This window comes from Malaclemys terrapin, chromosome 3 (assembly GCF_027887155.1).
Source record: "Malaclemys terrapin pileata isolate rMalTer1 chromosome 3, rMalTer1.hap1, whole genome shotgun sequence".
NCBI classification, from domain to species: domain Eukaryota; kingdom Metazoa; phylum Chordata; order Testudines; family Emydidae; genus Malaclemys; species Malaclemys terrapin.
The window spans coordinates 35,050,529-35,078,081 of NC_071507.1; the positions used below are offsets into that span (position 1 = coordinate 35,050,529).

Sequence of the window (27,553 nt, forward strand, 5' to 3'; positions counted from 1 at the left end):
AATAAGCTCTGAGAGTATCTGACATATTGGGTTTGCAAGCATGAAATGTGACTGGTGTCAAAACAAGTGCTCTTTTCCTCTGACCATCCTTTGTTTGCATTTTTATAGACTCCTGGGCTGGAGCTTCCAGTACAGAATGAGATCAAGTGGTCAGGTAATAAACCTTCATTTGTAGAAATACTGCCAGGACCTCCCATTACAGGTAGCCATGGCAGGTTTTATTATTATTCATCACATTTCAGCCAGTGAAAACTAAGTTTGAAAAATAGCTGAATTTGAACACTGAAATTAAATGGCTTTCATGACTACATGGTTTGTGTTCTTGAACCAAAGCAGCTTTTGCTGATACTCACCACCTACAATGTGAGATGTGATATTTTATTGGAATTTAAACTGCCTACTCTGAAATGAAATCTTAATCTTGTGTGTGACTGTGTGAAAAGTATCAGGGGGTAGCCGTGTTAGTCTGTATCTACAAAAACAACAAGGAGTCTGATGGCACCTTATGCCCAAATAAATCTGTTAGTCTTTAAGGTGCCACCAGACTCCTTGTTGTTTGTGTGAAAAGGCAATTACCTAATACGAACTCAGGCATCTGACGACGATAATTAATCACCACAACTTACTGTGCATAATGCAAAGAAATGTGGTTCTGGATAGTTCTTATTTAGAATGCTATTATAAGCTGTTCATAATGACACAGTCAGAAAAATAACTGAGTGCTCTCTCCAAGTCTGTTCTCTGAATCATTCTATAGTTACTGGCCCACATGCCAAAATGGTGGTGTAAAAGTCACATCATGGTGCAAGCCACCATAAGTATCTGTACATTGGTGTAATTTACATGGCAAGGAGGTGGAAGATGAAAGCTGTAGCAAATAAAAAGCAAGAACAACTTAAAAAATAGATGAGCCTTCCCTTAAAGCTACATAAAGTCTACTTTGGCCAAACAATGGTTAAATCCCTCTTCAACAAAGGGCATCTCTTATCCCATTCTATGACCATTTGTTATGATAGTTTATAAACTGACTCACCCACCTCGTCTCACTGTGTTACCATGAATTCTTGAATAAAAGTTTTAAACTTTCATTGCATCTCTGAAATTGGTTCAAGAGAGTCAGGGAGACAACACTGGAGCTCTTATATCTCATTTCTGATATTAAACAACTCAGCCACAAGTTTTATAAGCACAAGAGGTAGATCAAAACCCCGCTGCAATAGCTCAATGAAATAGTCAATGGATGAACTTCACTCGAGAAATAAACTCTACACCACAACCAAACCAGGTTAATATGGAAAATCAATATGACTTTGGACAACAGCCAGCCTCAAAGAAATAAAAGAATAAGGTAACTTATCGCAAAAGATTCTTCCCTTCAACAGAATAGAAAGAATGAATGGATATACCCTTCTTTGCTAGCCACTGACCCCATTAATGATGAACATTAGCAGGAGTTAACGGTTGTAACACAAGCTATTCTGGCCCAAAGTCATCTATACCCCGCATGCACATGCGCATACACAACAGTTAACATGAATGTTCTTCTTGTAAGACGTTGGGACGATATATACCAAGAAGCTATGCTAGAACTAGGTGCAGTACAATGAAAGAATGTGGGAAGAGTATTAGGAAACTTCTTCCTGCTGACTTCTTGCTGGTGACGCCTTACAAACATCGGTCTGTTTTAAGTCTTTTCTTTCAATGAGTTTATTTTTTCCTTTATTGGATATTCAATTAATAAAGGAGACACTAATGTGCCATGCAGCATTGAAATAAAGCATCCTGGAGCAGTAACAATGGCAACACATTTTGAACTCGAATGTGAATTAGTTGTTTACGGAACACTTTTGCTGTGCTTGTTTTTTGTCCATGCATCTTTCATGATAAGCTACAATAGTACTGCAGCTTCTGACTTGACACTTCAATATGTACAAATATTTCTCTGCTTTAGGAAGTTTCCACTACCACCATTGTATTAATTCATCAGACTCTCAGGGATTTCAATCTCTTCAGCCAGGGATGAACCTACTATAAGGTGGACGCCCAACCAGTTGGAAAACTGTACTCAGAATAATTATCCCAGTCGAGCTGAAAGGGCATATTGAGTGGGGTTCCTCAGGGATCTCTCCTGGGTCTGGTTCAATACCTTCATAAATGATTTGGATAATGCCATAGAGCACACCTCCAAAGTTTGTGGATGATACCAAGTTAGGAGGGGTTGCAAGAGCATTGGGGAACAGGATCAGAATTCAAAATGATCTGAACAAACTGAAGAAATGATCTTAAGTAAATAGGATGAAATTCAATAAGGTCAAATACAAAATACTACACTTAGGAAGGAATAATCTATTGCACAAATACCAAATAGAAAACGACTGCCTACGAAGGAGTACTGCAGAAAAAGGATCTGGCGGTTATTAGTGGATTACAACCTAATTATAAGTCAGCCATGTAATACTGTTAAAAGCGACATTCTGGGATATATTAGCAGGATTGTTGTACACAAGTAGTAATTCTTCTACTCTATTCAACACTTATAAGGTCTCAATTTAGGTACTTAGGGAAAGACATGGACAAGTTGGAGAAAGTCCATAAGAGAGCAACAAAATTATTAAAGTTCTGGAAAACACGAATTATGAGGAAATATTGAAAAAATTAGGTCTGGTTAGGCTGGAGAACAGAAAACTGAAGGGGAACAGGATAACAGGTTTTCAAATACACAAAAGGTTGTTACGAAGAGCAGGATGATGAAATGTTCTCTTATCCACTGAGGACAGACAAGAAGCGGTGGGCTTAAATTGCAGCAAGGGCTGTTTAGGTTGGACATTAGGAAAAACTTCCTAACTGTCAGAGTAGTTAAACACCAGAACAAATTGCCCTGGGAGGTTGTGGAATCTCCATCATTGGAGATTTTTAAAAGCAGGTTGGACAAATACGTGTCAGAGATGGTCTAGATCAGGGGTCAGCAACCTTTCAGAAGTGGTGTGCCGAGTCCTCATTTATTCACTCTGATTTAAGGTTTCGCGTGCCAATAATACATTTTAATGTTTTTAGAAGGTCTCTTTCTATAAGTCTATAATATATAACTAAACTATTGTTGTATGTAAAGTAAGGTTTTTAAAATGTTTAAGAAGCTTCATTTAAAATTAAATTAAAATGCAGAGCCCTCCGGACCGTTGGCCAGGACCCACGCAGTGTGAATGCCACTGAAAATCAGCTCGCGTGCTGCCTTTGGCACACGTGCCATAGGTTGCCTACCCCTGGTCTAGATAATACTTAGTCCTGTCTCAGTGCAGGGATCTGGACTAGGTGACCTACTGAGGTCCCTTCCAGTCCTACATTTCTATCATTTGACTTTGAACATGTCAAGTTTCCTTGATTTCATGGAAAAATGGAGAACCAATACAAGGTGAGCAGCTGAGAGGGCAGATTTTGGGCCTCTGAATGTAACAAACTGTCTGGCAAGTTCTATGAAAATATTTATTATGTGGTTTGAAGTTTCTCTCCAAGGGAATGAAATTAATTCCAAGCCTGTAAGGCCCATTCCTTAATCACGTGAGCAGTCCCATTGAGGTCAGTGAGTAAAGGCTACTCCCACAAGTTAAGAGTTGCAGGATTCATGCCTGTACCTTTATCTATGCCATAATATGTACTATTACATAATTAGTCCTTCTGCCTTACAGACTACTTTTCTCTCTTTATTGCTCACAGAGGCAGACACAGCAGCCAATTAGTGCTTAGATCGGGGGGCTGGGGGAGACGGGAGGAGTATCATGCCACATAGAAGCTGGCCATTTTTTATTTACCTGCAATGGGCCTATCCCCTTAAATTTTAAAAGTGGTAAAGAGGGCTTCTGTCAGATGACTTCCAATAACAGCAAATGTTTTCCTAAAACCCTGTGTAATTCTTTGCAAATGTAGGGGTTAGTGTATTAGGTCAGAACTGCTGCCAAGGATCTCTTGTTCTACTTGGCAATGCTTTCAAGACAAAGCTGTTCTTTTAAGCTGTAACCTGAGAATATGCCTTACCACTCAAAAACATAATGAATTTGCAATTAGAACTGAGGCCCTTAATCTTATGCATGTATCTTCTCTAAGATCCCTAGAACAAATGAGGTAAGAGAAGTAGAAGAAAAGACATAGGGGCAGAGGAAAATCCCTAGAAAGCACTTTTAATATCAAATACAAGCAACTTCAAAGCAGGTTCTTTGAAGGTTGTAAGGTTCGCTCATCATAACCAGTCCTACTAATGCTTTTCTAACTCCAGTGTGTCAGCACTGCCCGTACAGCCCCTGCATCAAATTCAGAGTGAGTGCAAGCAAGGTGCAACTCTGCTTACACCTGCAGTGAAACAGGCCCTTGTTGTTCAGAGCTCCAAGCTAAGAATCTGAACTACAATTGTCATCTGCGAGGGTTTACGCCCCTCCTTACAGGGCAGCATGGCCTAGTGGCCAGAGTCCATATAACCGCCCCTGGTTGCAGGGCAGCACGGCCTAATGGCCAAAGTCCATATAAGCGCCCCTGGTTGCAGGGCTGTAGGACCTTACTACTGGCTCAGCGAGGGGGTCCTACCGAAACACGCTGAGGCTTACCGGGGTCAAGGTACAAGTCCGTCACCTCCCCCGGGTCGCTTCCTACCGGCTGGGGAGTTGGGGTCTCCCACGGATCCCAGGGTTGTCCATTAGTCTCCGGATCCATCGCCTCCTCTGGTTCCTCCCGCCGTAGGGGTTCGTCCCAGCCTATAAAAGCCTCTGTTCCTAGCAGCTTCAAGAGCGTTGGCTGGTCCTCTGCAGGAGCTTCCCAGTTAGGTCCTTCCCCTGAGGCCGCCAGCCCCGACTGAGCTGAGTTCCCTCCTTTTATACTTAGTGAGCATCTGGAGCATGCCCAGTACGAACGGGGCGGGATTTCCTCCGTCAGAGCTACTGGTCTGACATCGCTGGGGCCAGTGCGGGGCGGGGCTGCCCTGTCACAGCATGCAAAAGTGTTTTTAAAAGTTTGATTTGACTCCTATGCACTATTAAAGTTTATATGGAGAAGTCTATGTTAGGAAACCCTTTCTGGCACTGCCGTAATCTCCAAAGAAGGCTTTGTCGTTTGCAGGCCAGTTGATAAAAGAGATTCAGCCTCTCTATTTCTTTTGTATGTTTTATACACTGAACCTAGAAGGTCCGAATAGACTTGGAACCCAATCTTGCAAAGACTTACGCGCATGCACACGGTGAGTAGTCCTGTCCTGTTGTCTTTAATGGGACTACTCATGATGTGTTTAAGCTCATGCATAAATCTTTGCAGTATCAGGGCCCAACACTGTAAAATGTAATATCTTCACACACTGATACCTGTGTTATAAATAGCTCATATGTATTTAGTAACTATGTGGAAAAGGACTTTATGTTCCATGCCATGAGCCAAAATGACATCTAAAAAAAATTTCACCCTCCAAATTTGTGTATGCACTAAATACAGTATGATACAAACGCAACCACTTGCATATGCAAGTGGCATTTAGGTGCCCAGCTATGCATTTTGCAGACGTAAGTGGAGGACTGGTTTTGAAAGCACAACGGAGACATGTACCAATTTTGCTGCTAGACAGACACAAGCCTTTGAAAATATGGACCTTTGTGCCACAATGTAGTGTCCACTCAGGATTTTATCCTAAACTCTTCTGTCCAGATTGCTCCCACTGCACAGTTTGCAACAGTTCATTTCATCAAGGGTAGATCTTGTTCTCTGCCTCTCCCCTTCCCCCCGCCCGCTCCAGTGCAGAATGGATATATGCAGGGGTGAAAGTAACTTAAAGGACTTGCCGGTACTCCAGAGCCCTGAGAAGGGGCATGGCCTCCACCGGAAGAGGCGGGGCCTTTAAATCCCCAGGCCCTTTAAATCAGGATTTAAAGGGCCCGGGGCTAGGGCTGTGGTAGCAGGAGCTGGGAGCCTCAAGCCCTTTAAATCACCCCGAGCTCCCAGCTGCAGAGGCTCCAAGCTGCAGAGCCCTGGAGTTCGGGGGCGATTTAAAGGGGGCAATTTAAAGGGCCCAGGGCTCTAGCTGCTGCTACCGCAGCAGAGCCCCGAGCCCTTTAAATTGCTGACGGAGCCCCGGGGCTCCAGCAGCAGGGCCCGGGGCTCCGGCTGCCGCTACCCTCCAGGGCCCTTTAAATCGTCTCCGGAGCCCTGGGGTAGTGGCAGTGGGGCTCCAGCAGTGATTTAAAGGGCCCGGGACAGTAGCGGCGGCAGGAGCCCTGGGCCCTTTAAATCGCCACCCAAGCCCCACCGCCGCTACCCCAGGGCTCTGGCAGCAATTTAAAGGGCCCTGGGCTCCAGCCCTTTAAATTGCTGCCTCGGGAAGGCGGTCCACCCCGGTATGGCGCACCAGCTCTTGCCGGCAGGGGTGGCAGGTTTGTAGAAATTTTGGTGGTGCACAGAACCTGCTCCTGCCCAAACTCCGCCCCCCCCCAAGCTCCACTCCCCACCTACCCAAGGCTCTGGAAGGGAGTTTGGGTGGGGGAGGAGGTCTGGGGTGCACGCCCTGGGCTGGGGCAGGGGACTGGGGTGCAGGAGGGGGTGCAGGAGGGGGTGCAGGCTCTGGGAGGGAGTTTGGGGATGGGAGGGAGTGCAGAGGGAGGTGTGCAGGTTCTCGGAGGGAGTTTGGGGATAAGAGGGGGTGCGTAGGGAGGGAGTGCAGGGGTGAGGCTGGGGATGCATTTGGGGTGTGGCTGGGGATGAGGGGTTTGGGGTGTGGGAGGAGACTCAGGGCTGAGGCAGAGGGTTAGGGTGCATGGGGATGAGGGCTCTGGCTGGGGCTGGAGATGAGGGGTTTGGGGTGTTGGAGAGGCTCAGGGCTAGGACAGAGGGTTGGGGTGTGGGGGGATGAGAGCTCTGGCTGGGGGTGTGAGCTCTGGGGTGGGGCAGGGCTGGGGATGAGTTTGGGGTGCAGGCAGGCTGCCCTGGGACTGGAGGCAGAAAGGAGGACTCCCCCAGCCCTCTCCCTGCCGGCAGCAGCGAGCTCTGGGGTAGGGACCCCCTTCTCACCTCCCCACTGTCACTGCACGTGCTCCTAGGGCCCCTCTCAGGTCCAGGAATCCCCCTCACCTCCCCTGTGGTGGGTGCCATGCTGGGGAGGCTGCCATCACATGTGCGCCGCCTCCCCTGCTGCTGCCCCTCACTGTAGCCTCCTCATGGGGGTGGGGGATGGGGCTGCCCCTTGCCTAGCGTAGGGCAAGAGCGGTGATGCGGGCGGGGGGGGGGAGGGGGAGGGCGGCTGTACTGGTGGAGGGTCCCACCGGAAAATGAAAGGGTCTGAGGGGGAAGGGCAGCCTACCCTGGCAGTAGTGGAGGGGGGACTAGGACCCTGCGGTGGCAGTTAATGCAGGCAGGCAGCATGGAGCTTCAGGGAAGAGACAGGGACACTGTGCTCCTGGACACAGGGAGGTGCACGGGGGCAACAAAGGGGGGCCAGCCCACACTCAGGGGAGATGCGGGGGGGGGGGGCAGCAGGTGGGGCCAGAGAGGAAACCTGGCCCCAAACATTCGTGGAGCCAGGCCTCCGGACCCTCAATATTGCTGGAGCCAGGAGGAGGAGTCAGAGAGGGAGAGAATGCTCCATTTTCTTGCCGGTACGCTACTGCACCTTTTCTTATCGGTCCTCCGTACCGGCCCGTACCGGCTTACTTTCACCTCTGGATATATGGTTCAGATGCCAAAAGCTGCAAGTCTCAGGAGCAGCATTGTCAACCTCAAATGTTCAGAACTTATAAGCAGGCCCTAGACAACATGATTATCTTAAAAATCATAAGATTGTAAACAAATTATCTATAAATTTGGGAATCTTTGTATTTGCCTCCTGGTTTCTGAGGCTTTAGGGCTCATAATTTCAAGCTTTTTTCTGCAACTATGAGGTCTAGACATTTTTTTTTTAAATGAAAGCAGAGATTCTCAGACAACAACATGATTCCAGGAGATGGGACTTTAAGGAAAAAAAACACTGACTACCTCAAAACCTGCAGTAAAACTCTGAGATTAACTGGAGGCGAGTTCAAATGCCTTCTTCACCACTTCTCTGGTGGAGCGGTACTGGCAGAACTCCCCTGCTCTAAAAGATGTTCCTCAATGCAGAAAGGGGGCATACAAAAGAGTCAATAAAACCTATGGCTGTATTAACTTTTTTTGTAGATTCCCAGCTTGTCTCTGGAATAGGCGAGGAATCCAAGTAGCAATGCCAGCGCACACAGTCCCTTGCCCCAGCACTTCTCCCAATGACAGCCTGGTCCCCGACTCCTGATAGGAAGATTCTGTTATTTATAGATGGACCTCGACAACGTCCAGTGACAATAGTGGAGAAGAGGCCAAAACTCCTTCTCATGGCCTGGGCTAGGGATCTGCCATGTTTTAAACTCCTCTATCCACAAAGGGGGAAGGAGTGATTGAAGCCCATAAATTCCTTGATTTTGTTGTGGGTGGGGCAGAGTGGTGTTATGGAAATTGCCAGGACCACAAGATGGACTGTTACCGGTACTGTGCCATACCAGAGCAAGAAGCATATGGGGGAAAACAAGCTAATGATTGGAATTCACTTTGCAGGACAATTAGATTTCTGTGGGTCCAGGATGGAACTAAAGATGATGTTTAGGAAAAGGAGTCTTGGTGGTGTAATAGGTTATAATGCACAAGACTTTCATCTCCAGGGACTGGAGTTGAAAACCAAGGTTTCTGGTTACAAATGAGATCAAGTTTGCTAGTCTCATTTCTTTCAAAATATAAGACAGTATTCTACTGTAATAGCCCATAACATTGCCTGATCACTACTGTGAGATGTGTTTTAGACCAGTACTGTAGGACAGTGTATAACTTGCCTACAGAGAAATCCACAAGCTTTCTATAACTTGTTTGTCTGAGTGATTGGCTGAACAGGAAGTAGGACTGATTGGACTTGTAGCTCTACAGTTTTACATTATTTTATTTTTGAATGCAGGGGTTTTTTGTACATAATTCTACATTTCTAAGTTCAACTTTCATGATAAAGAGATTGCACTACAGTACTTGTATTAGGTGAATTGAAAATACTATTTCTTTTATTTTTTACAGTACAAATATTTGTAATAAAAATAAATATAAAGTGAGCACTGTACACTTTGTATTCTGTGTTGTAATTAAAATCAATATATTTGAAAATGTAGACAACATCCAAAAATATTTAAATAAATGGTATTCTATTATTGCTTAACACCATGATTAATCACGATTAATTTTTTAATCTCTTGACAGCCCTATTTTAAAGTCGATACGAGAAATGTATATACTTATGTAATTGTGTAGGATCGTTTAACTCTGTAAAGTTCTTTTTGCTATAGAATTCTATTAGATTAATCTCTACTATATTCTATGCACCTCTCCAAAAGGATTTTCTTTTTTCCTAAGGGTTTAAAGAGCCTAGGGACATCCATTCACATAAAAAAGAAAACCAAAATCCAATGGCAATTCGGCACCACTGGCAGTGTGTGATAAAGGATTGAAATAGCGAGGTTGTCACTAGTCAGAATTAAGATCTCGATGAACTGCAAATGGAAGCTTTGAAGAACATCTGCATACACCATGATGGACTGTTAGATCCTTACTTCTATGAGCTCTAAACTTGACACAGCAATTAAAAAGAAGAAAAAAATATGGCTATTTGTACTAACATTAAATTTGTTCCATATATTGCAGACACTGGCTGATCAGTCTATGAGAGTAAACAACAAAGCAGATTGTCTTACAACTTTTCTAGGCATGAGTAAGAATTGCTTAGGGGGCATGCGTTTGTTATTAAAGCATCATGTATGCAGTTTATATGTAAGAATGAAGGGTGTGAAGAATGCCCTATGTGGCCACAGGGGTGCAAGAACAGCTGTAAGCAATAAGGTTTTTTTAAAATAGGGCAAAAGCACACTATGTGCTTTTGCAACTTCTAGCAATTACCCGTGGACAGCAATTATTCCTTTTTGAACACCAAAATGACACATGCAAAACATTCTTCTGTTGATCCCTTAAGTGATCCAGGCAAAACAACTGTAGCTTACTCCTGTTTCCCATTTCTCCTCCTGCCAGGGCCTACATGAACTTGCATTGAGTAATCTGACCCAATAGACGCTGTTTAGATAGGCAGCATTACATGTAACTATTCAAAAGAACACAGCTTAAAATGACTCACCAGAAAAGATCCCATGCCACCAAAAACACTTCAGCAGCTAAAATCTTGATAAAGAGCATGTTTGAGAAGATGCACAGAAGAGCTCTGGGACTCTTAATTGTTTGGACTGTTGTAAATTAGTTTCATACCATATATGACCCGATCCTGCCCCCACTGAAGCCGCTGGCAGTATCCCTAGCAAAAACAGTTGCCGAGGAGTACCTTTAATTGCCATGGAATACCCATCTTCCTGATTTCTAGGGTTTTCCCCAAGCCAATATGCAAGTGCTGTATTATCAAATACAAACCATTACTCTTCTATTATGAAAATATTTTGCTTATGCACTTTGCTTGGTAAGGGAATACTTTAGTGGGGAAAATACTAATAATTTAGTATGATGAAACACTTGATGTGTATAACATCTATGTCTACAAATTTAACAGTTAGTGTCAGGTTTATAGCACACTTTTTCCCAAAACCAGACAAATAAGTAGTTGGAAATAAATTCCAGGTATATTAAACAGCTCTAAGCTACTGTATCTTGGTTACTATTTTTTTTTTTTTATTGTTGTCTGTCTATAATTCCAGGGCTAACATGGACTGCTATTCCTTAGAGGTACAACAACATATACTTCATTAAGATAACATTTTCTTTTTAACATGAGCTTGTGCAGATTAGTTAAACAATACTGCAGTACACTGTTTCCCCAACAACATTTGCATGATAGATCTATTTAAAAAGCACCATTCATGGGAGGAACAAGATAAAATATTGAAAGGTCTTACCTTCACCTGATGATCCTGAAAGATCTATGATGACATATACTCTTCCTTCTGGCTCCAAGTCAATCTGTAATTGAGAAGAGAATGAAACACTTAGACCGGTGCTCCCTTAATGAGCTCCTGTGTGCACCATTAATAAAAGGTTTCCATTGACTCTTAAACCCGAAGGGAGAGGTCCCCAAACTGTGGGGCGCATAACGTTCAGGGGGGCATGGCGTGGTCCAGGCCAGCCCCCACATGTGGCAGGGAGGGACTGCCACCCAGGCCTGCTCTGCTCCAACCCCGCCCCCAGCTGCGGTCCTCACTCCTGGCCCTGTGCTCCTGGCCCTGGCTTTGGGAGCACGCAGACAGGGGTAAGGTGGGGCATGACCCTGAAAAGTTTGCCAATCCCTGCCCTAAGGCATGTCACTGTTCACAGAGCAAGTATCATGCTCTCACTAAACCTGACCCTGCAAAGAGCTAAGCACCTTTATGAGGTGCTAAGCAATCTCAACTCCCACAGAAGTCAAGGGGCCTCCACACCCTGCAGGATCAGTCCTGCTTCCAATAAGTTACCTTAGTACAGTAATAAGCTTTGTCAACTCTCCCTCATGCATTTTAACTACTTCTCCCAAGGACTGAAAAATCATTTTAAAAGGAAGTGGTATCAAATAACTCTTGGCTGTAACTTACACAAAGGCCAGGTATGCAATGAGAAAAGTACACTTATAACCAATTCAGTTTCTGAACAGACACAGATGAATTCTGATTGCAGAATACGGGGAATCAACGCACACAACTTCATTACCGTTAACATTTGTCTGGAAGTTTATTGTTACGAAATTGAAATGCTCCAATAAATAGGTACTGTATTCCATCAGGCTAGCTTGCCTTTATTATATTCACTGCCTTGCCTTCATTATATTCTGCCTTTATTATAGTCAGCAGTAATGCAAGGAACCTACAGGCCTGTACCCTGTAAGACATTAGCTTCAGCCATTAGCATAAGGCTTGAGCCCAAGAACTTTGGATAAATGACCTAACGGTCACCCCTAAGTTTTGGGGAACTGGAAATGGAGTGTGAGGGGGAATTTTGTCCGTAACAATAACAGCCAACCACAGGAACATATCTGCAGATATCTGACTACAAGAGTGCCATGGCAATGAATTGATGTGTATGATAATAAGTTGAGATAATTAATATAGGAGAAGGGGACCCTAACATAAGGCGGGTGAGGAAATACAAATAAGGAAGACGGGAGAGATCTCTACTGAATATGCATTAGACACGGTGGTGTCAGCGTAACATATTAAAAAAGCTGTATCCCAGTGCGTGCGAGAGGAGAGAGAGATGTAGCCCGTGGGAGGTGCCAGGATGATGGCCACTGGTGATGATGAGGGAGGTAATGGTGATGAGGAAGACAATGGCTAACATTCCAGGTTGTTCTGCAAGGGACTGTGAGAGTATATGGATGTTCAGTTGTACATTCTGTATTATCTCAATCTACCTTACAGAGTTAGAGTGCTTGTGACTTTGCTAAATGTATTAATACATTATTATAAATATAGAAGGATTCCTACAGTGCGAGTGTTGCAACTGTGCACATCGGGATTCCCAACTACACAGTCATTTTAATACTGGGTCTGATCTTGGGACAAGAACCTGTCAACCCTCAAAGTGATAACTGGGAATTCTTAAGTAATCATATAATTAATACATAATATATGACCTCTTATGGCCCTGTCCTGTGAGATTCTGATTACCCTTTGCTCCCATGATGATGGATTTCAATAGGAATTGAGGGTGCTCGGCACCTTTCAAGATAGAGTTCTTAAAAGAAAATCCGATTGGCTCTAGATATTGGAAGGCGTAGGTTTAGATAGATACCACTATGATGAATGCAGTATAAATGACTAGATAGATAATATATTGCACTGTACATTTCATCATCGACTCTGAATTTCACTAATTATGTGTGATTATCGGACTCCCAGAACATTACACTGATGGCTTTTGTGATTTAAATCTCTTTAAAAGTTTCAGGAAAAGTTAAGGAAAGAGAAAAATGTCTCATTTAAGTATATGAACACACAGCATAACTACAGGTTTCAGAGTGGTAACCGTGTTAGTCTGTATCAGCAAAAAGAACGAGGGGTCCTTGGTGGCACCATAGAGACAAACAAATTTATTTGGGCATAAGCTTTCGTGTCTCTTCCATTGAAATCTCAGTGGAATGTTGCAGTGTGTTTGGAAGCAACACTTCCTACCTGACTGTGCAAGATTGCACCAACACCTACCTGCATGGCAATTTAGGACCTGCTGGGATCACAGAGATGCATGCACAGTACAACTCCCCACAAGCAAGTGGGAAGAGCGGAGTGGGGAGTAGGTGAAGATGGCACCTTTCCCACCATGTACTGGCCAGGAATGGAGAGCAGGAGGAGGGGAGTAAGTGTCATTGTGTAAGGGGCTGACACTTCTTACTACCTAATCCAGCAGAGGTTCAATGTCTTCCTGAGGTGACAACTATCCACTGCCCCAGACCTCAGGCATCAGTTCCCAATCTACGTCTGCTGAAGTGGGAAAAGGGAGAGTGCTTAAGACCCATAAGTGCTTGGAACTTTGTTTTCCTAAAGTCATACATTTTGGCTACTAAAAACACTAAAAAATGCATCTCAAGTCACTAATAATGCATTACATTAGAATCTTGATGATTCACACTAATGACTAGGAGACATTGGTTTCCTGATCTTTGCAAATTAGCAAGGAAGGGAATACACACAATAACAAAGCTAGGATCACAAAATGTACTTTGCTCATTAATTTTGACAACTACAGTTTAGGTTGAATTATTTATGGTAATATCTCACTCTCTTAGTTACAGGAAATGTCACTATATCACGCTGGGGTTGCATCTTTGCTCAGATGTGGGGAGAAAAAGACAGTTTGGTTGAGGAGTAAGTGGTGTGCAGATTCGCAAAGTTCTATGATATTGTAGAGGGCGTTGAGGGGAAAGACACAACAATGGTTAAAACATGATTTTCTTCACATTTTGGGAGAAAATTTCTCATTCAGGCTAAGAAGCGGGATGAGTAGCTGGTAACATTTTTGTTGTAAACTGAAAAACAAAGGAATCTCTGGCAGTGCAGAGGGAGCAGTGACTGCATGTATCTCCCCAGCTCAAGGGGATACATTGAAGGGTGATGAGGGAATATCAGGGAAAACAGATGGGCCAGACGAGTGGCCAGAGCACACTGTGCTCTGATATCCCCAGCCAGAGGACAGTCCCTCGGGGACCATGCCAGATGGTGTAAGTTAGAGCACCCTTAACAGGCTCCTTCTGTTTCCAACTTTTTATCCTCACCTATAAGGCCCTTCAAAACATGGGAACCTCTGTTCTTGTCTCGTATTGGGTCACCCTGTGTCCTTCACTCTGCCAATAACGCCCGCCTAATCCATCCAGTAGCTTTTCACACAAATGTTTCTGCAGCTCTTCCACCAAAGGAGCCAGGCAAGGGATTCAAAGACGGCTGAGGAGTGATCTGGTCAAACAATGGGCGAGGAAAGTAATCTTAGCAGCTGCACATTGAATGGATTGGGAGGGAAGGAGAGGGGGAGATGGATATTAGGAAGATCAAGGAGGTGGTTGTCCAGGATGAGGATGGCCTCGTTGAGAGGTTTTCCATGAATATCAGTAAAGTGTTAAATATTTAGTGAGGACATTTGTAATAATTTCTGAAATAGAAATAAAAATGCTACTACTGAAATACTATTTATCTCCTTTTGCAATTTTTAAATACAAGATATTAGGAGATCAGAAGCGACAGGTGCAAGGACAGGCTTTGAAGTCTCAGCTGATGTTTGCTTTTGAACAATTTCTATAGTACTCCACAGATGGCTGCTTGGAAGAAAAATACTTCTAGGGCTCCATTCATACCAACCTCACATAATATTTACTTGGGCTTTCAATAAAGGCCTTTGAATTTGAAAAATCAATACTCTCCCTCCCACCTGCCCAACCCCAGGATACTGCCCCCGCCAAAGTCAGTCAATGCTTTTCCTGAGTGGCTGAAGGTGTCACAGCAGATATAAATAAGTGTTCTTTCTGTCCAGTGTGTGTATGCCTCTCTCTCTCTGTCTCACCCTCTCCCTCACCTGCCCACCCCCACCCGGCAGTCCAAGACAGAGCCTTGAGCTCTGAACTCATTTCTATCACCAAGTAGGCAGCTTCCATCAGCAATTCCAAACTCTCTCTTCTCCTCTCAGTTCCTTACTCCAAGAGAATTTATGAAAATTATTTTCTAACAAAGGATTTCACCAGTTAAATGGAACGCTCCAGTACTGATGATACAGCCTTACTTACAAGTTTATAAAAACGCACCTTTCCACTTCACTCAGGATACACACACACACATCAAATGTGTACTTTTATCACAGGCAAAAACCAGTTCCGCTCCATATAAACAGCCTCTGCCCTCTCATAAATGCTTGTGAAGACCAATGGGTCTTCATCTGACTTCTAAAGGCCAAGAAGCTCAGGGTGAAATCATGGACCCATTGAAGTCAATGGGAGTTTTGCCAGTGACTTCAATGGTCTCAGGATTTCTCTCTCTGCCTCTACTGGGTCACTGAGGGGGAGGCGGGAAGGGAGGGAAAACTTACTCTAGAACGGAGTACCTTCCACTAGGCACACCTCGTGCCAGCAGCTCGAAGACATTTAAATCAAATGACTTAGTTCAAAGGCTCCAGCTGCCACAGACCCAAAGCTCACTGAAGTCAATTAGGATATGTCTGCAATGCAGCTGGGAGAGGTGATTCCCAGAACAGGTAGGCAGACTTGTGCTGGCACACCTCGCGCTAGCATACTAAAAATAGCAGTGCAGATGGAGCAGCACTAGCAGTGGCTCAAGCTAGCCACCCAAATCCAAACCTGCCCAACCCCCGAGTGTGAGCTCTGGTGGCTAGCCTGAGCTGCTGCCAGAACCCACAACCTCCACACTGCTATTTTCAGCATGCTAGCTCAAGGAGAGCTAGTGTAAATCTGTCTACCCGTTCTGGGAATCATGCCTCCCAGCTGCAGCACAGACATACCTAGAGAGTCTTGGACTTCGGATCAGGCCCTTCATGGATAATCCCAGAAATGGAAGAAGCAGTGTCTATTAGCAATTCCACTTTATGCTGGCATAAATGTTTATACTTCATTGCTTAGAGACTATATTGATGAGAGTGTGAAGACCTCAAATAAATTAGACAGAGGTGGTCTCTCAGAGCGCTAGGATCAAACCTATACAGGGCTTTCAACACCAAAATCCTCACTTTAAATAGAACCTGGTGGACAATTAGTGAAAAAATATTCCCATATCCTAACATCACCTAAAAAGCAATGCAAAAAGCTATCAAGTGATCTTAAAATGCTGTCTAAAAGCGTGCACATTGCAATTACGCAGTGTAGAAACTAGTTACTTGCGTTGTTTTAAGCAAAGTGCAAATCTGAAAGCAACTTTTTCAAATGCCTATAAAGACACTGGCAGGAGGCCACCAATGTCACCTGTGGTTCCAGAAGCACTTGCTGATGGATCAAATTCAATTCGGGTAACAGTGGGCACAACTTGAATGCAATGGGGGTTATTCCTGCTCATGGCAGGTCTGAACCTGACCCTTCCATACGGCTAAAAAATGTTTGCATCTTTGACTATGACTTGGACCATTTTTCTGTGTAGGGAGATGCTCGGAGAAGTTATTTATGAAAAGAAAAAGCAGGGTAGCAGAGAGCAAACCAAGGTGTGAACGCAGCTTGCCTGAGTGACAGAGATGAGTCGATCCAAGCTGAACTTGTTATAACCAAGGACTAAATCTATATTGTGTCCTATGCAGCACAGACTATGATCAACACGTAACAAAAACATTGTGCGACAGACCCAGACCAGTGGGGTACAGGAGTCTGGTAGAGGGCAAATATACTGGTCACTGGATGAGTAGTTTTCTGTTCCCTGAGTGACCAGAGCAGGGGCTGCACTAGAGTAATCAGGAACCTGCTAGAACCAGTTAAGGCAGGCAGGCTAATTAGGACACCTGGAGCCAATTAAGAAGAAGCTGCTAGAATCAATTAAGGCAGGCTAATCAGGGCACCTGGGTTTTAAAAGGAGCTTACTTCAGTTTGTGGTGCGAGTGTGAGGAGCTGGGAGCAAGAGGCGCAAGGAACTGAGAGTGAGAGGGTGTGCTGCTGGAGGACTTAGGAGCACAAGCGTTATCTGACACCAGGAGGAAGGTCCTGTGGTGAGAATAAGGAAGGTGTTTGGAGGTGGCCATGGGGAAGTAGCCCAGGGAGTTGTAGCTGTCATGCAGCTGTTACAGGAGGCACTGTAGACAGCTGCACTCCACAGGGCCTGGGCTGGAACCCGGAGTAGAGGGCGGGCCCGGGTTCCCCCCAAACCTCCCAATTGACCTGGACTGTGGGTTCTTCCAGAGGGGAAGGTCTCTGGGCTGTTCCCCAATCCACATGGTGAATCTCTGAGGCAAGAAAATCCGCCAATAAGCGCAGGACCCACCAAGATAGAGGAGGAACTTTGTCACAATTGTTGATATAAAAATACATTAGAAAAGAGTTTGAATACTACCAAAACATATTTGTCTTTGCTTCCTGCATAAGCCAATTTCATGGCATCAATTAAAGTGTCCAGTAGTAGATGCAGAGTAAGATGAATCATATCTGTTTTCTAAATACGTCCTATGAATAGCCCCCTTATTCCTGACGTGGAAATAAAGTGAAACAATAGCTGCATTACCGCAATGATCTTGAAAAATTCCAGGCATGAATAAAACATATGACTTGGTTTGTTTCAGGGAAAATAAAGCAGCTGTTCACAAAAAGAGACCTGCTTTCCACGTACACCTGTCGAAACAATGCCCAAATTTCAGCATATCGTCATTTCTACTTCGGTACTTATATAACACTCATCACCATGCTATCAAGTGCCTCACAATCATTCATGGATTTTATCTTCAACAGAGCTGTGAGGTACAGGAGTTTCATTTTACAGATGGGAAACGGAGACACAAGTTAGATGAAGTGACTTGCTCAAGGTTACACAAGACATCTGAGGCTTGGCCAGGAATCAAACCCAGGATTCCTGAGGCTTAGACTAGTGCCATATATACTGACTAGACTAGGGATCGGCAACCTTTGGCACACAGCCCATCAGGAAAATCCGCTGATGGGCCGGGACGGTTTGTTTACCTGTAGCGTCTGCAGGTTTGGCCGATCGCAGCTCCCATTGGCTGTTTGCCATTCCAGGCCAATGGGAGCTGCGAGCGGCCGAACCTGCGGACACTGCAGGTAAACAAACCGCCCTGGCCCATCATCAGATTTCCCTGACGGGCCGTGTGCCAAAGGTTGCCGATCTCTGGACTAGACCATCCTTCCTACTTTTCCTTTAAGCTTCACTTATTCAGAACAGGCACATCCTGTCTTCCTGTAACATTAGCCACTGACATCTAAGTAATGTTTTCACGACTATATTGGCTACATACTTCAGAGCCAATTTTTCTCTTTATTCAAGGAGTAATGCAGGAGAATCAAAGATCAAACACTTTCTTCCTCCTCTCCTCTCCTCCGGTATTTCCAAATCATGGCAGTTTTTAGGCTGCTTTAAAGCAGAGTGAAACTCAATCTGAGCTCACAGGGATTTGTGCAAATTTATGTCCCACTAGTTTTAGTTTGAGAGTTTGCATCCCCTGAATTTTGTTCTGAGTTCCAGGTAAGCCCAAAACTTGGCTAGTAGCCCCATGTTTTTCCTGATTTCAGACTGAAGCTATGCAGAGCTACTTAGTTCTGTATGGTTCCAGCCATGAAAAAAAATACAAAACCCCAGGCATAATGCTCCTAATTTGGGGTTTCTTTAAGAAAGTTTTTCACTTCTCCAAGAAGATTGGATGTAATGATTTGGCATGCACTGACACTTCATCTATATATGAAAAAGCTCTGAGCAGCAAATTCCACTCTTGGTAATTCCTGAATAATTCCACTGATTAGAGAGTGACCTCTCTGACTTCAACAGAGTTACCCCACCCAAATTGACAGTGATACCAGTCAGGGAGCTAAATCTGACCTTAAAGGGCAAGTTCAGACATGATGTGAATGGAGTTGCAACTGCTTTACATCAGTGGACCTACACCTGCTTACAACAGGTTCGAATTTGGCCCTAGAAGGATGGACTATGGCAATCATCCTGAAGTCACTTATGTAGAATACAAGCATGTCATCTAAGATTAAGTGCATTATTTTTATTTAAAATCTAACTTGGCTCTTGACCGAGAAATCTAAGAATAGGTGATGACGTAACATTTAGGTCTTCATGGGGTACTGACTGTATAACAACATTTCCCATAACTCAACTAGGTAACAGTGCACTGTTTGGATCAGTTCTACTCTGATGTGTCCGAGACAAGTTATTGAACACTATAGGGTGCATAAGAAAGCTTTCAAGCTCATAGCTGACTGGGATTTGTGGTCCATTTGAAGCAGTAAAAACTAAATGGACCTAAGCAATGAAGCAGCAGCAGAAACATCTTTGTACTGATATACATGGATTTTTTTGTGACATTGAAGGATTATCCAATACTTGGATAGCTTATGGGATAAACTTCTAAGCACATGATTTGACTCTGCAGCTGGTCATATTTGTAATGTAGCATTTTTGAAAGCCAAAATATACTAATAACGCTTACTGAACATATAAAAAGTAGAATGGTTACTTCTTACATCACAAGTAATGCCACTATCTCCTTTCAGAAAAAACCTGCATGGGACGGTTATCTGGAAAAACTGATATAACTCTAGATTAGTTTTTTTGCAATTTTGTGCATACATTTATTATTTTCATGTAATCTCTTTGTATGATGCCTGTGCATTATTTAGTTAATTACAATATCTGCTATCTTAAAAGCAACAAGATCTCTTCCCCAACGGCTCTCACTACCCATAGTAGTGACAAGGAGTGTAATGGGAAGCAGCAGAAGTGCTTAGCAGCCTGTTCTCCAAAGTTTACCAAAATTAAAATAAGTTACCTTGCGTTGGGGAGAGAATACCCCTAGTTGCAAGCGGATTTTGTGCCAATTGTCAGTTTCATTAAGAGAGTCTTGTAACCAGTCCCTTTCACTTCTCCCTGGGTGATTGAGACGGTGTTTTATCATATATGGTGCTAACTGAATACACCAACAAAACTCTGGATCGTACAATCACATTCAAAACTGAGGTCAGTACTGAACAGTCACAGGAAACAGCATGAATATAAGAAATACATTTGTCATGATTAAAAGAGAATGACTGAAAATGGAAACTTCCATCTGTCCTTGGGTTTATGTTGTTTAGCAACAAGATTTTGACAGATTTTACCTTCTGTTTTCTACTTACAAAGTTAAAAACAGGAGTTTCTGTTTAATACTCTATCTACCTTAGGTCTGGTCTATACTACCCGCCTGAATCGGCGGGTAGAAATCGACCTCTCGGGGATCGATTTATCGCGTCCCATGGGGACGCGACAATCGATCCCAAATTGGCGCTCTAACTCCACCAGCGGAGGTGGTAGTAAGCGCCACCGACAAAAAGCGGCAGAAGTCGATTTTGCCGCCGTCCTCACAACGGGGTAAGTCGGCTGCAATACGTCGAATTCAGCTACGCTATTCACGTAGCTGAATTTGCGTATCTTAAATCGACTCCCCGCTGTAGTGTAGATGTACCCTAACAGCAAAAAATAAATTAAGGGTGAAGTTCGTCAAAAGCGTCTACGGGTATGTCTAGGAGTGAGCTTCCTGGCTCAGTTAGACGGACGATGGCTAGCTTCCCTTATCTAGCCTACTAAAAAATAGCAACGTAGACATGGCGGCTTGGGCAGCAGCTTGGGTTCTCAGGCCCACCCGACGCCCTGGGTCTGAGCTCGGTGGCCAGCACAAGTCTCCACCAGAGCTGCTGAGATAGAGCAAATCTGTCTACCCAAGCGGGGATACTCGCTCCCAGCAGCAGTGTAGACAAACCTTAAGTGACTTAAAGCACAACTCCCATTCAAAGATGCTTTTGAAAATGCTACCTTAAATTCTGTTACAGCCACCATCAGGCACAAGAAAAAATCCCAGTCAGAAATATCACAGTAGGGAGATGGTTAATATGGTTCCCACCTTTAACTTTGTAATAGTGTGACAAAAAGTCAGCTGTGGCAGTGTTGTGATATTTACATTGTCGTCATCGTACGATGCAATGACATTTTGCAGCTGATGAGATTGTGGCTATATGTCACCCTGCAGTAACGTAATATGATCCCCAAAGCACTTCTACCGCATTTTTCTATCTTCCAAAATGCTAAAAACCAGCCAATTAACTAGCCAACAGCTAGTTGACCTGACAACATCCCAAAAAACATTCAGGTTGATCCCACAAAATTAGGCACTGGTGGCCTAAATGGACAGATAGCTGCATATGGAAGAAGAGTTACTAGAAAAGCAGTAAGAGAAAAAGGAAGCAAAAGTAATGCATGGTATAAATAACCAAACTACAAAATCCCCCTCCTGTATAAAACACACCCTCCAAAGTTCAGAATGTTCCTCCCGTGGTTTAAGATGACTCCAGAATCCCTTGATGGAAGGAGTTTGATGTGGAGTTCAATGTATGGTACCACGAAGCTGAGGATTTTAATTTGCACAGGTTAAAGAGATCCTGACAAGTAGTTCAGGTCCTAAAAAAAGTCTCTGCCACAGCCAGAAAAAAAGAGCAGGGATATGCAAAGTAATGAACAAAACCAGTCTTTCTGTGCAGATTTAAACATTCCCATGTACTGTCTGTGACCAAGATACTGCAATAGTGTTATAATGCACTAGATCCAGAAAGGGAATCTGCACTTCATATAAACTATGAAAAGTAAATTAGCCATTTAAAATTTTCATTTCCAATAATTTAAGTGTTAATATGTGATTTTTTTAATAGCTATTAGAATCATAGAATCATAGAAGATTAGGATTGGAAGAGACCTCAGGAGGTCATCTAGTCCAACCCCCTACTCAAGGCAGGACTAACACCAACTAAATCATCCCAGCCGGGCCTTAAAAACCTCTCTGTGTGAGACCTCCATCTGTGTGTTTATTTGATACAAAAATTTAAAACATCTCAGGAACAAGCAAAACAATCAGATTTTACTTCCTGTTTTAATTTTAATTTCAATGTATAAAACATAAAAGGACCCCTCTACCAGGCTCTAGACATTGCTGATAAATAAGGGCTTGGCTACACTTGCGAGATAGAGCACATTAAAGCAGCCCCGGGCGCCCTAGCTCGCTACCCGTCCACACTTGCATGGCACGTAGAGTTCTCTGACTCCAGGACTAGAGCTCCTGGTACTCCACCTCGACGAGAAGATTAACACTTGGTGCGCACTGGCTAAAACCCCCGGGGCATCAGTGTGAACAAGGTGTTGCATTACTGCGCTCTGATCAGCCTGATTGTCATTGTTTTGGAATCAGTGCAAGCATGCCGAAATGCCCATTGAAAGCTCCATTTGACAGCCGGCATGCTTATCTGCTCCGAGACAAAGCAACCATTACTGTGGAATGCTGTGTGTGAGAGAGAGAGGCGGCGGGGTGCGGGATCTGTTGCTATCTGAGCTTACAAGACAGCATGCTGACATGATCTCAGCCCCCCAAAAACCCACTCTCTCTCCCCCAACATACACACAACACACTCCCTGTCACACTCCACCCTCCCCCGCATTTGAAAAGCATGTGGCAGCCACTTGCATGCTGGGATAGCTACCACAATGCACTGCTCTCTGTGGCCATTGCAAGAGCTGCTAATGTGGCCATGCCAGTGCGCTTGCAGCTGTCAGTGTGGACAGATTGCAGCACTTTCCCTACTGCTCTCTATGAAGGCTGGTTTAACTCAAAGCGCTCTACATCTGCAAGTGTAGCCAGGCCCTAAGTAAAAACTCTGCAATCCAATAAAGACACAAACAGCAGTAGCATCAAATAAACTTTTCTTTGCACCACAGGAGCCAGACTAAAACTAAGTCTCTCCACCTCCATTCCCACAAACTTCGCACACAGTCCTGAATCCCCACCAAACCTCTCTAACTAGATGGGCTTTGCAGTGTGCCCTTTGGGCATCAAACATGGAAACCGAGTGGGGAAAAAGTCTGATTGCTAAATTACATTATCTGCAGAAGAACTGATTTCACAAGCCATCTACTTAATTATGAGAGAGACATATTTTTGACTTTTAAAACAAGCTATTGAACATAAACGTATTTGGTATTTTGAGGAAATGCCTCCAGAATCTCTCCTATTTGTCCTCTATTCTTCTATTCTCACCCTATAGATCTGTGTCCTTCCATCTGTGTCCTTCCATCTGATATGACTTCTTCTCGAACCAGCCAATGAATCTCCTTACACTGGCAAGATGCAGGGGAGTCCCCCTCCCACAGAAACTAAATATACATCTTCCACAGTGCTTACAGCTCTTAGTAGCTCTGGGAAATACTGACATGGAGTCAGAACTCCCATTTAGCAGTGCACTGCCACACAGATCATAGAGCTGCCTGTCAGCATAAATGTTAGAGTTTTGAAATTGATCCTCAATTATGAAGACATTTCACAGTTTTGTGCCTGGTATCTGATCACAGCAATATAAAGAAGTTGAGAAATTTTAGCCATGGTAAGCTCTATAATTTATTCACTCAAACTCAGTACCGGACATAACACAGAAAAGAGGAAGCCAGTGAAAACAAGACCCAGTTTGAATGATCACAGCATTCAGAAATCAATTTAAAAAAAAACCCCAACCACACACACACACCTATATATTAACACATATATTCACATCCAGACAGAATATACTAAATTGGATATCATGTGTCTTCGGTACAGCTGCACAAGCTAATGATGTGATCTACCGTGACTTACTGTGGCAAAAGTCCCCCAGGCTGCTATGGGAAATTGTTTTTGAACTCATTGCAGGATACAATAAATAAATAAAATAAAAAAGAATTTCTCCACTATACTGAGAGGGATGGTCTTGTGCACCATTGGACTGGGACTCAGGAGATCAGAGTGCAATTTCCAGCTCTGTCACAGACTTCCAGTGTGACCTAGGACAAGTCACCATACTCCTCATCCCTTAGCTCTCCATCTGTAAAATGGGGATAATATTCGACCTTTGTCTGCCTTGTCTATTTAGATTAGAGGGTCTTTGGGGTAGGGATTGTCTTTTACTATGTGTTTGTACAGCATCTAAATGGGTAAAACAATATATGGTAAATACATGTCTTCTACTGGAAGAAGAGGATGATCTTCTACAGTATAATTGAAGCAAGAGCTGAACATGGGAGCAAACTCTCTGTGGATATCGAAGTGACAAAAAGCTTATGTGGTGTGGCAGGAAGGCGTAACTGGCATGAGTCCACAGCACATGTTAGTAACCTCTAAAATAATACATCTGGGGAGGGGGATACATTTGCTTGGGGGCTACTGCCTGGTTGAAGCGAACTAGATGGGAGTTCTAGCTGATGGAGGAGAGCAATCAGACTGGTGGGAGACACTGACTGGCTAGGAAAGGGGAGAGTCAGAGTGGGTGGTGGGGTGGGGGTTGTTGAATGGTTAATGGAAGGAAGTAAATTGTGGAAATAAATCTGTTAGTCTCTAAGGTGCCACAAGGTCTCCTTGTTGTTTTTGTGGACAGGAAATCAGGCAGGAAGTTGTCACACTGGATCACAGCAGTGGTCCATCTGCTCCAGTATCCTGCCCTTTGGCAGTTGCCAGTGCCAGCACATTCAGAAGAAAACTTTGCAATGGCAGTTATTGGATAAGCATCCCGCAGGTAAAGTTTCCTCATAAAACAACCCTCCATAGCTTATGCCACAGAGCTTATGGGTTTTTATCCCTCCCCAGCTCTTGTTTATTTAAACAAATTACTATTATCCATAATACAATTTTTAATATTTTTTGGATCCTGGGCCCAGATATTTAAAGGTATTCAGGTGTTGCTGCGCTCAACATTGCAATACCTAACTGGTTTAGGAGCCTAGAATCTCATTCTCAGACGGGTTTTAGACATTTAGGAGCCATCACTGCGATGACATCCTTGGGGAAACTCCTTTTGTTCTTCCTTCAGGCTTTAAATATGGTACTATACATTTTAATACATACATACACACTCAAATATAACCCACAAAAATCTGTTAAGAGCACCTATAAAAAAATCTACACCATTACTAGAAGAAACTGATAACAGCAGTAGAATCAGAAATCTTCACAATATTTCATGAGAACAAAACAACTTATTTAGACAAGTGAACAGAACCTTTAACTAATGCTTCAGGAAACTTTGCTAAAACCTGGTCTACACAGTTTTGTACCAGTATAATTATTTCTGTTAGGGATGGATTTTTTAACTGATTGTTGTTATATCAGTGTAAAGATGATCTATACTGGTATAAGCGTATTCCTCTTCCCTTGTGGGAATAAGCTATACCAGTATAAGCACATTTATACTGGTTTAACTGTGTCCATACTGTAGGGGCATAGTTAAAGCTGCATACAAAAATTATACAAGCCTATACACACATACACACCCATTGAATGCACGGGCACACACACGTCTCTTGGGGGAGAAACAGACGAAACCACATGCAAGACAGAAGTTTGCATGAAGCCACTCATTTGAAACACATCTGTTTAATATATTTAGAGAAGGAAAAGAAAATCGTCAATGTGCAATCAGTTTCCCAAGCAGATGGTTATATGATTTCAGAATAAGGAGTTTACATCATGTGGCAAAAATTGACCTGCAATTTCATCACAAAGCTTTTTCAAAATCTGTTCCCCACTGCCCTGCCACTAGTGCTGTGCCATTTCCCAAACTGGAAGGAAATAATTAGCTGCTGTGTCGCTGTAACATTCTCCAGCCCCATGCAATCTTTTTAAATGTTTCTTTTCTTGGCTTATGACATTTTTTTTTCAAAGTATTTACTTCTCAGCTGGCAACCAGGATGGGGCTAGATTGCCTGCGGAGCTGATGATAAAATACTGAGCTTTTAAAATACAGACTGCTGGTTTGAATCTTGCCTGAGTTAAAAGATGACTGAAAGTTAACATCTGGTGGCAACTGTGAAATGATCTGATGATTTCAATCCAGTTTTGTGGGCACTTGTTCACATCTCATAAACCAAAGCCACAATTGTCATATTTATTGGCAGTCCTCAGCAGACCAGGAACTAGCTGGACAGGGAGACTTAACTACTCCAATTCAGAGTTGAGAGTAGTTATTTCCTCTGACTAGACATAGCTGAAATACATTGCCAGGGCAACATGGGAAGTTGCCCACACTGTACAGGATCTATGGATTCAGTCTTCAGGGCTGACTGGCAGCTTTCACAAGCATATATACATAACATCTACATAAAATCAGTGTCAATGAACAATATTTTAATTCTTCATATCTCTCTCTCCTGTACTATATCTGCTGTGGATTTAGTATGAAGGCTTAAAGTCTAATAGATGATAAAGCAACATTTCCTGTTTAATATATAGCACATTTTTTTTCTTCTCTTCTATGGTAAAATACTCTTTTCTTTTCCCTTTGTCATGCACTCCCTTCCCCTCCAGGTGTACTTTACAAAAGTGTGCTCAAGAGAGGAAGTACTCACACAACATTATTATATCAAAAGTGAGGGAAACCAGAAAAACTGCAGATTTTTTTGAAGGTTTGCAATTCTGATAGATTAACAGCTGGGAGCTCTATGGCTGATGTGGCATAAATTCAAATCCGTCCTAAATGAGGCAAAATAATCTTCAAAGGCAGTGTATAAATAACTGATAGGAAGTCATGAAGTTGAGACGAGGTAAAGCTGTCACTCAGATTTTCAGTAAAAGTGTACTTCATATGTATTAATCCTTTCTTGTGACATCAGAAATATCCCTTCCCAGGTTTTGGTTGCAGGCTGCATGGCAAGAGAGAATTGCCTTGGTTCACAAAAGAGATTGATCCCAAAATTTGTTTATTAACTGCATGTATTTTTAAAGGGATTTTTGCATAGAAATGTTGGCTTGGCCAGGCTAGGCTGACAGAAAGTCAGATTACCCTGGTGTGGGCCAACTACATTGGTTCACTGTGTCTAGGAGAGAGAACTATTGTCCCTTCCACTCTGAAAGGAAGATTAAAACAAAGTTAAACTTTTGGTAAGTTACCTCTCCTGCCATGAAACCAAAGTACAGACTGGGCTGGCACCAAAGCTCAGGATGTTAACTGCCTACCTGCAGATACCATGATACGTCACTCATGGCTTTCAGGCTTTTAGACATGACTCTACAAAACTTGTAGATAATTTACAACAGAGGTCCTAATCTGCTTGCAGCCAACATGGAGAAACAAGGGATACAGACAGAGATCCTCAGTTGAAGAAACAGCCTTAATAATGTTTCCTCCATTTCCATTCACTGTCACTATGGCCAACCACAGGAAAAGCAGGGAATGTACTACAGACAGGTGCTCCTGCAAAAAAACTGAAGACTGGCAATAAAACCAAGAACAAAACTGAAGCATGAGCATCAGCCAGAAACTGAAGTATCTTGTTTCGATTCAGGG

The 27,553-nt window shown here is 43.4% G+C and overlaps 1 protein-coding gene across 3 annotated transcripts in view; it reads right to left on the bottom strand.

Moving 5' to 3' along the window:
* The window catches only part of PRKCE (protein kinase C epsilon), a 503,064-nt gene that overhangs the window by 330,852 nt on the left and 144,659 nt on the right, over positions 1–27,553 (bottom strand). For all 3 annotated transcript variants that reach the window (XM_054023148.1, XM_054023147.1, XM_054023146.1), the window contains exon 2: positions 10,956–11,019. In XM_054023148.1, coding sequence (XP_053879123.1) covers positions 10,956–11,019 — 64 coding nt within the window. The remainder of the gene's footprint in view (positions 1–10,955; positions 11,020–27,553) is intronic.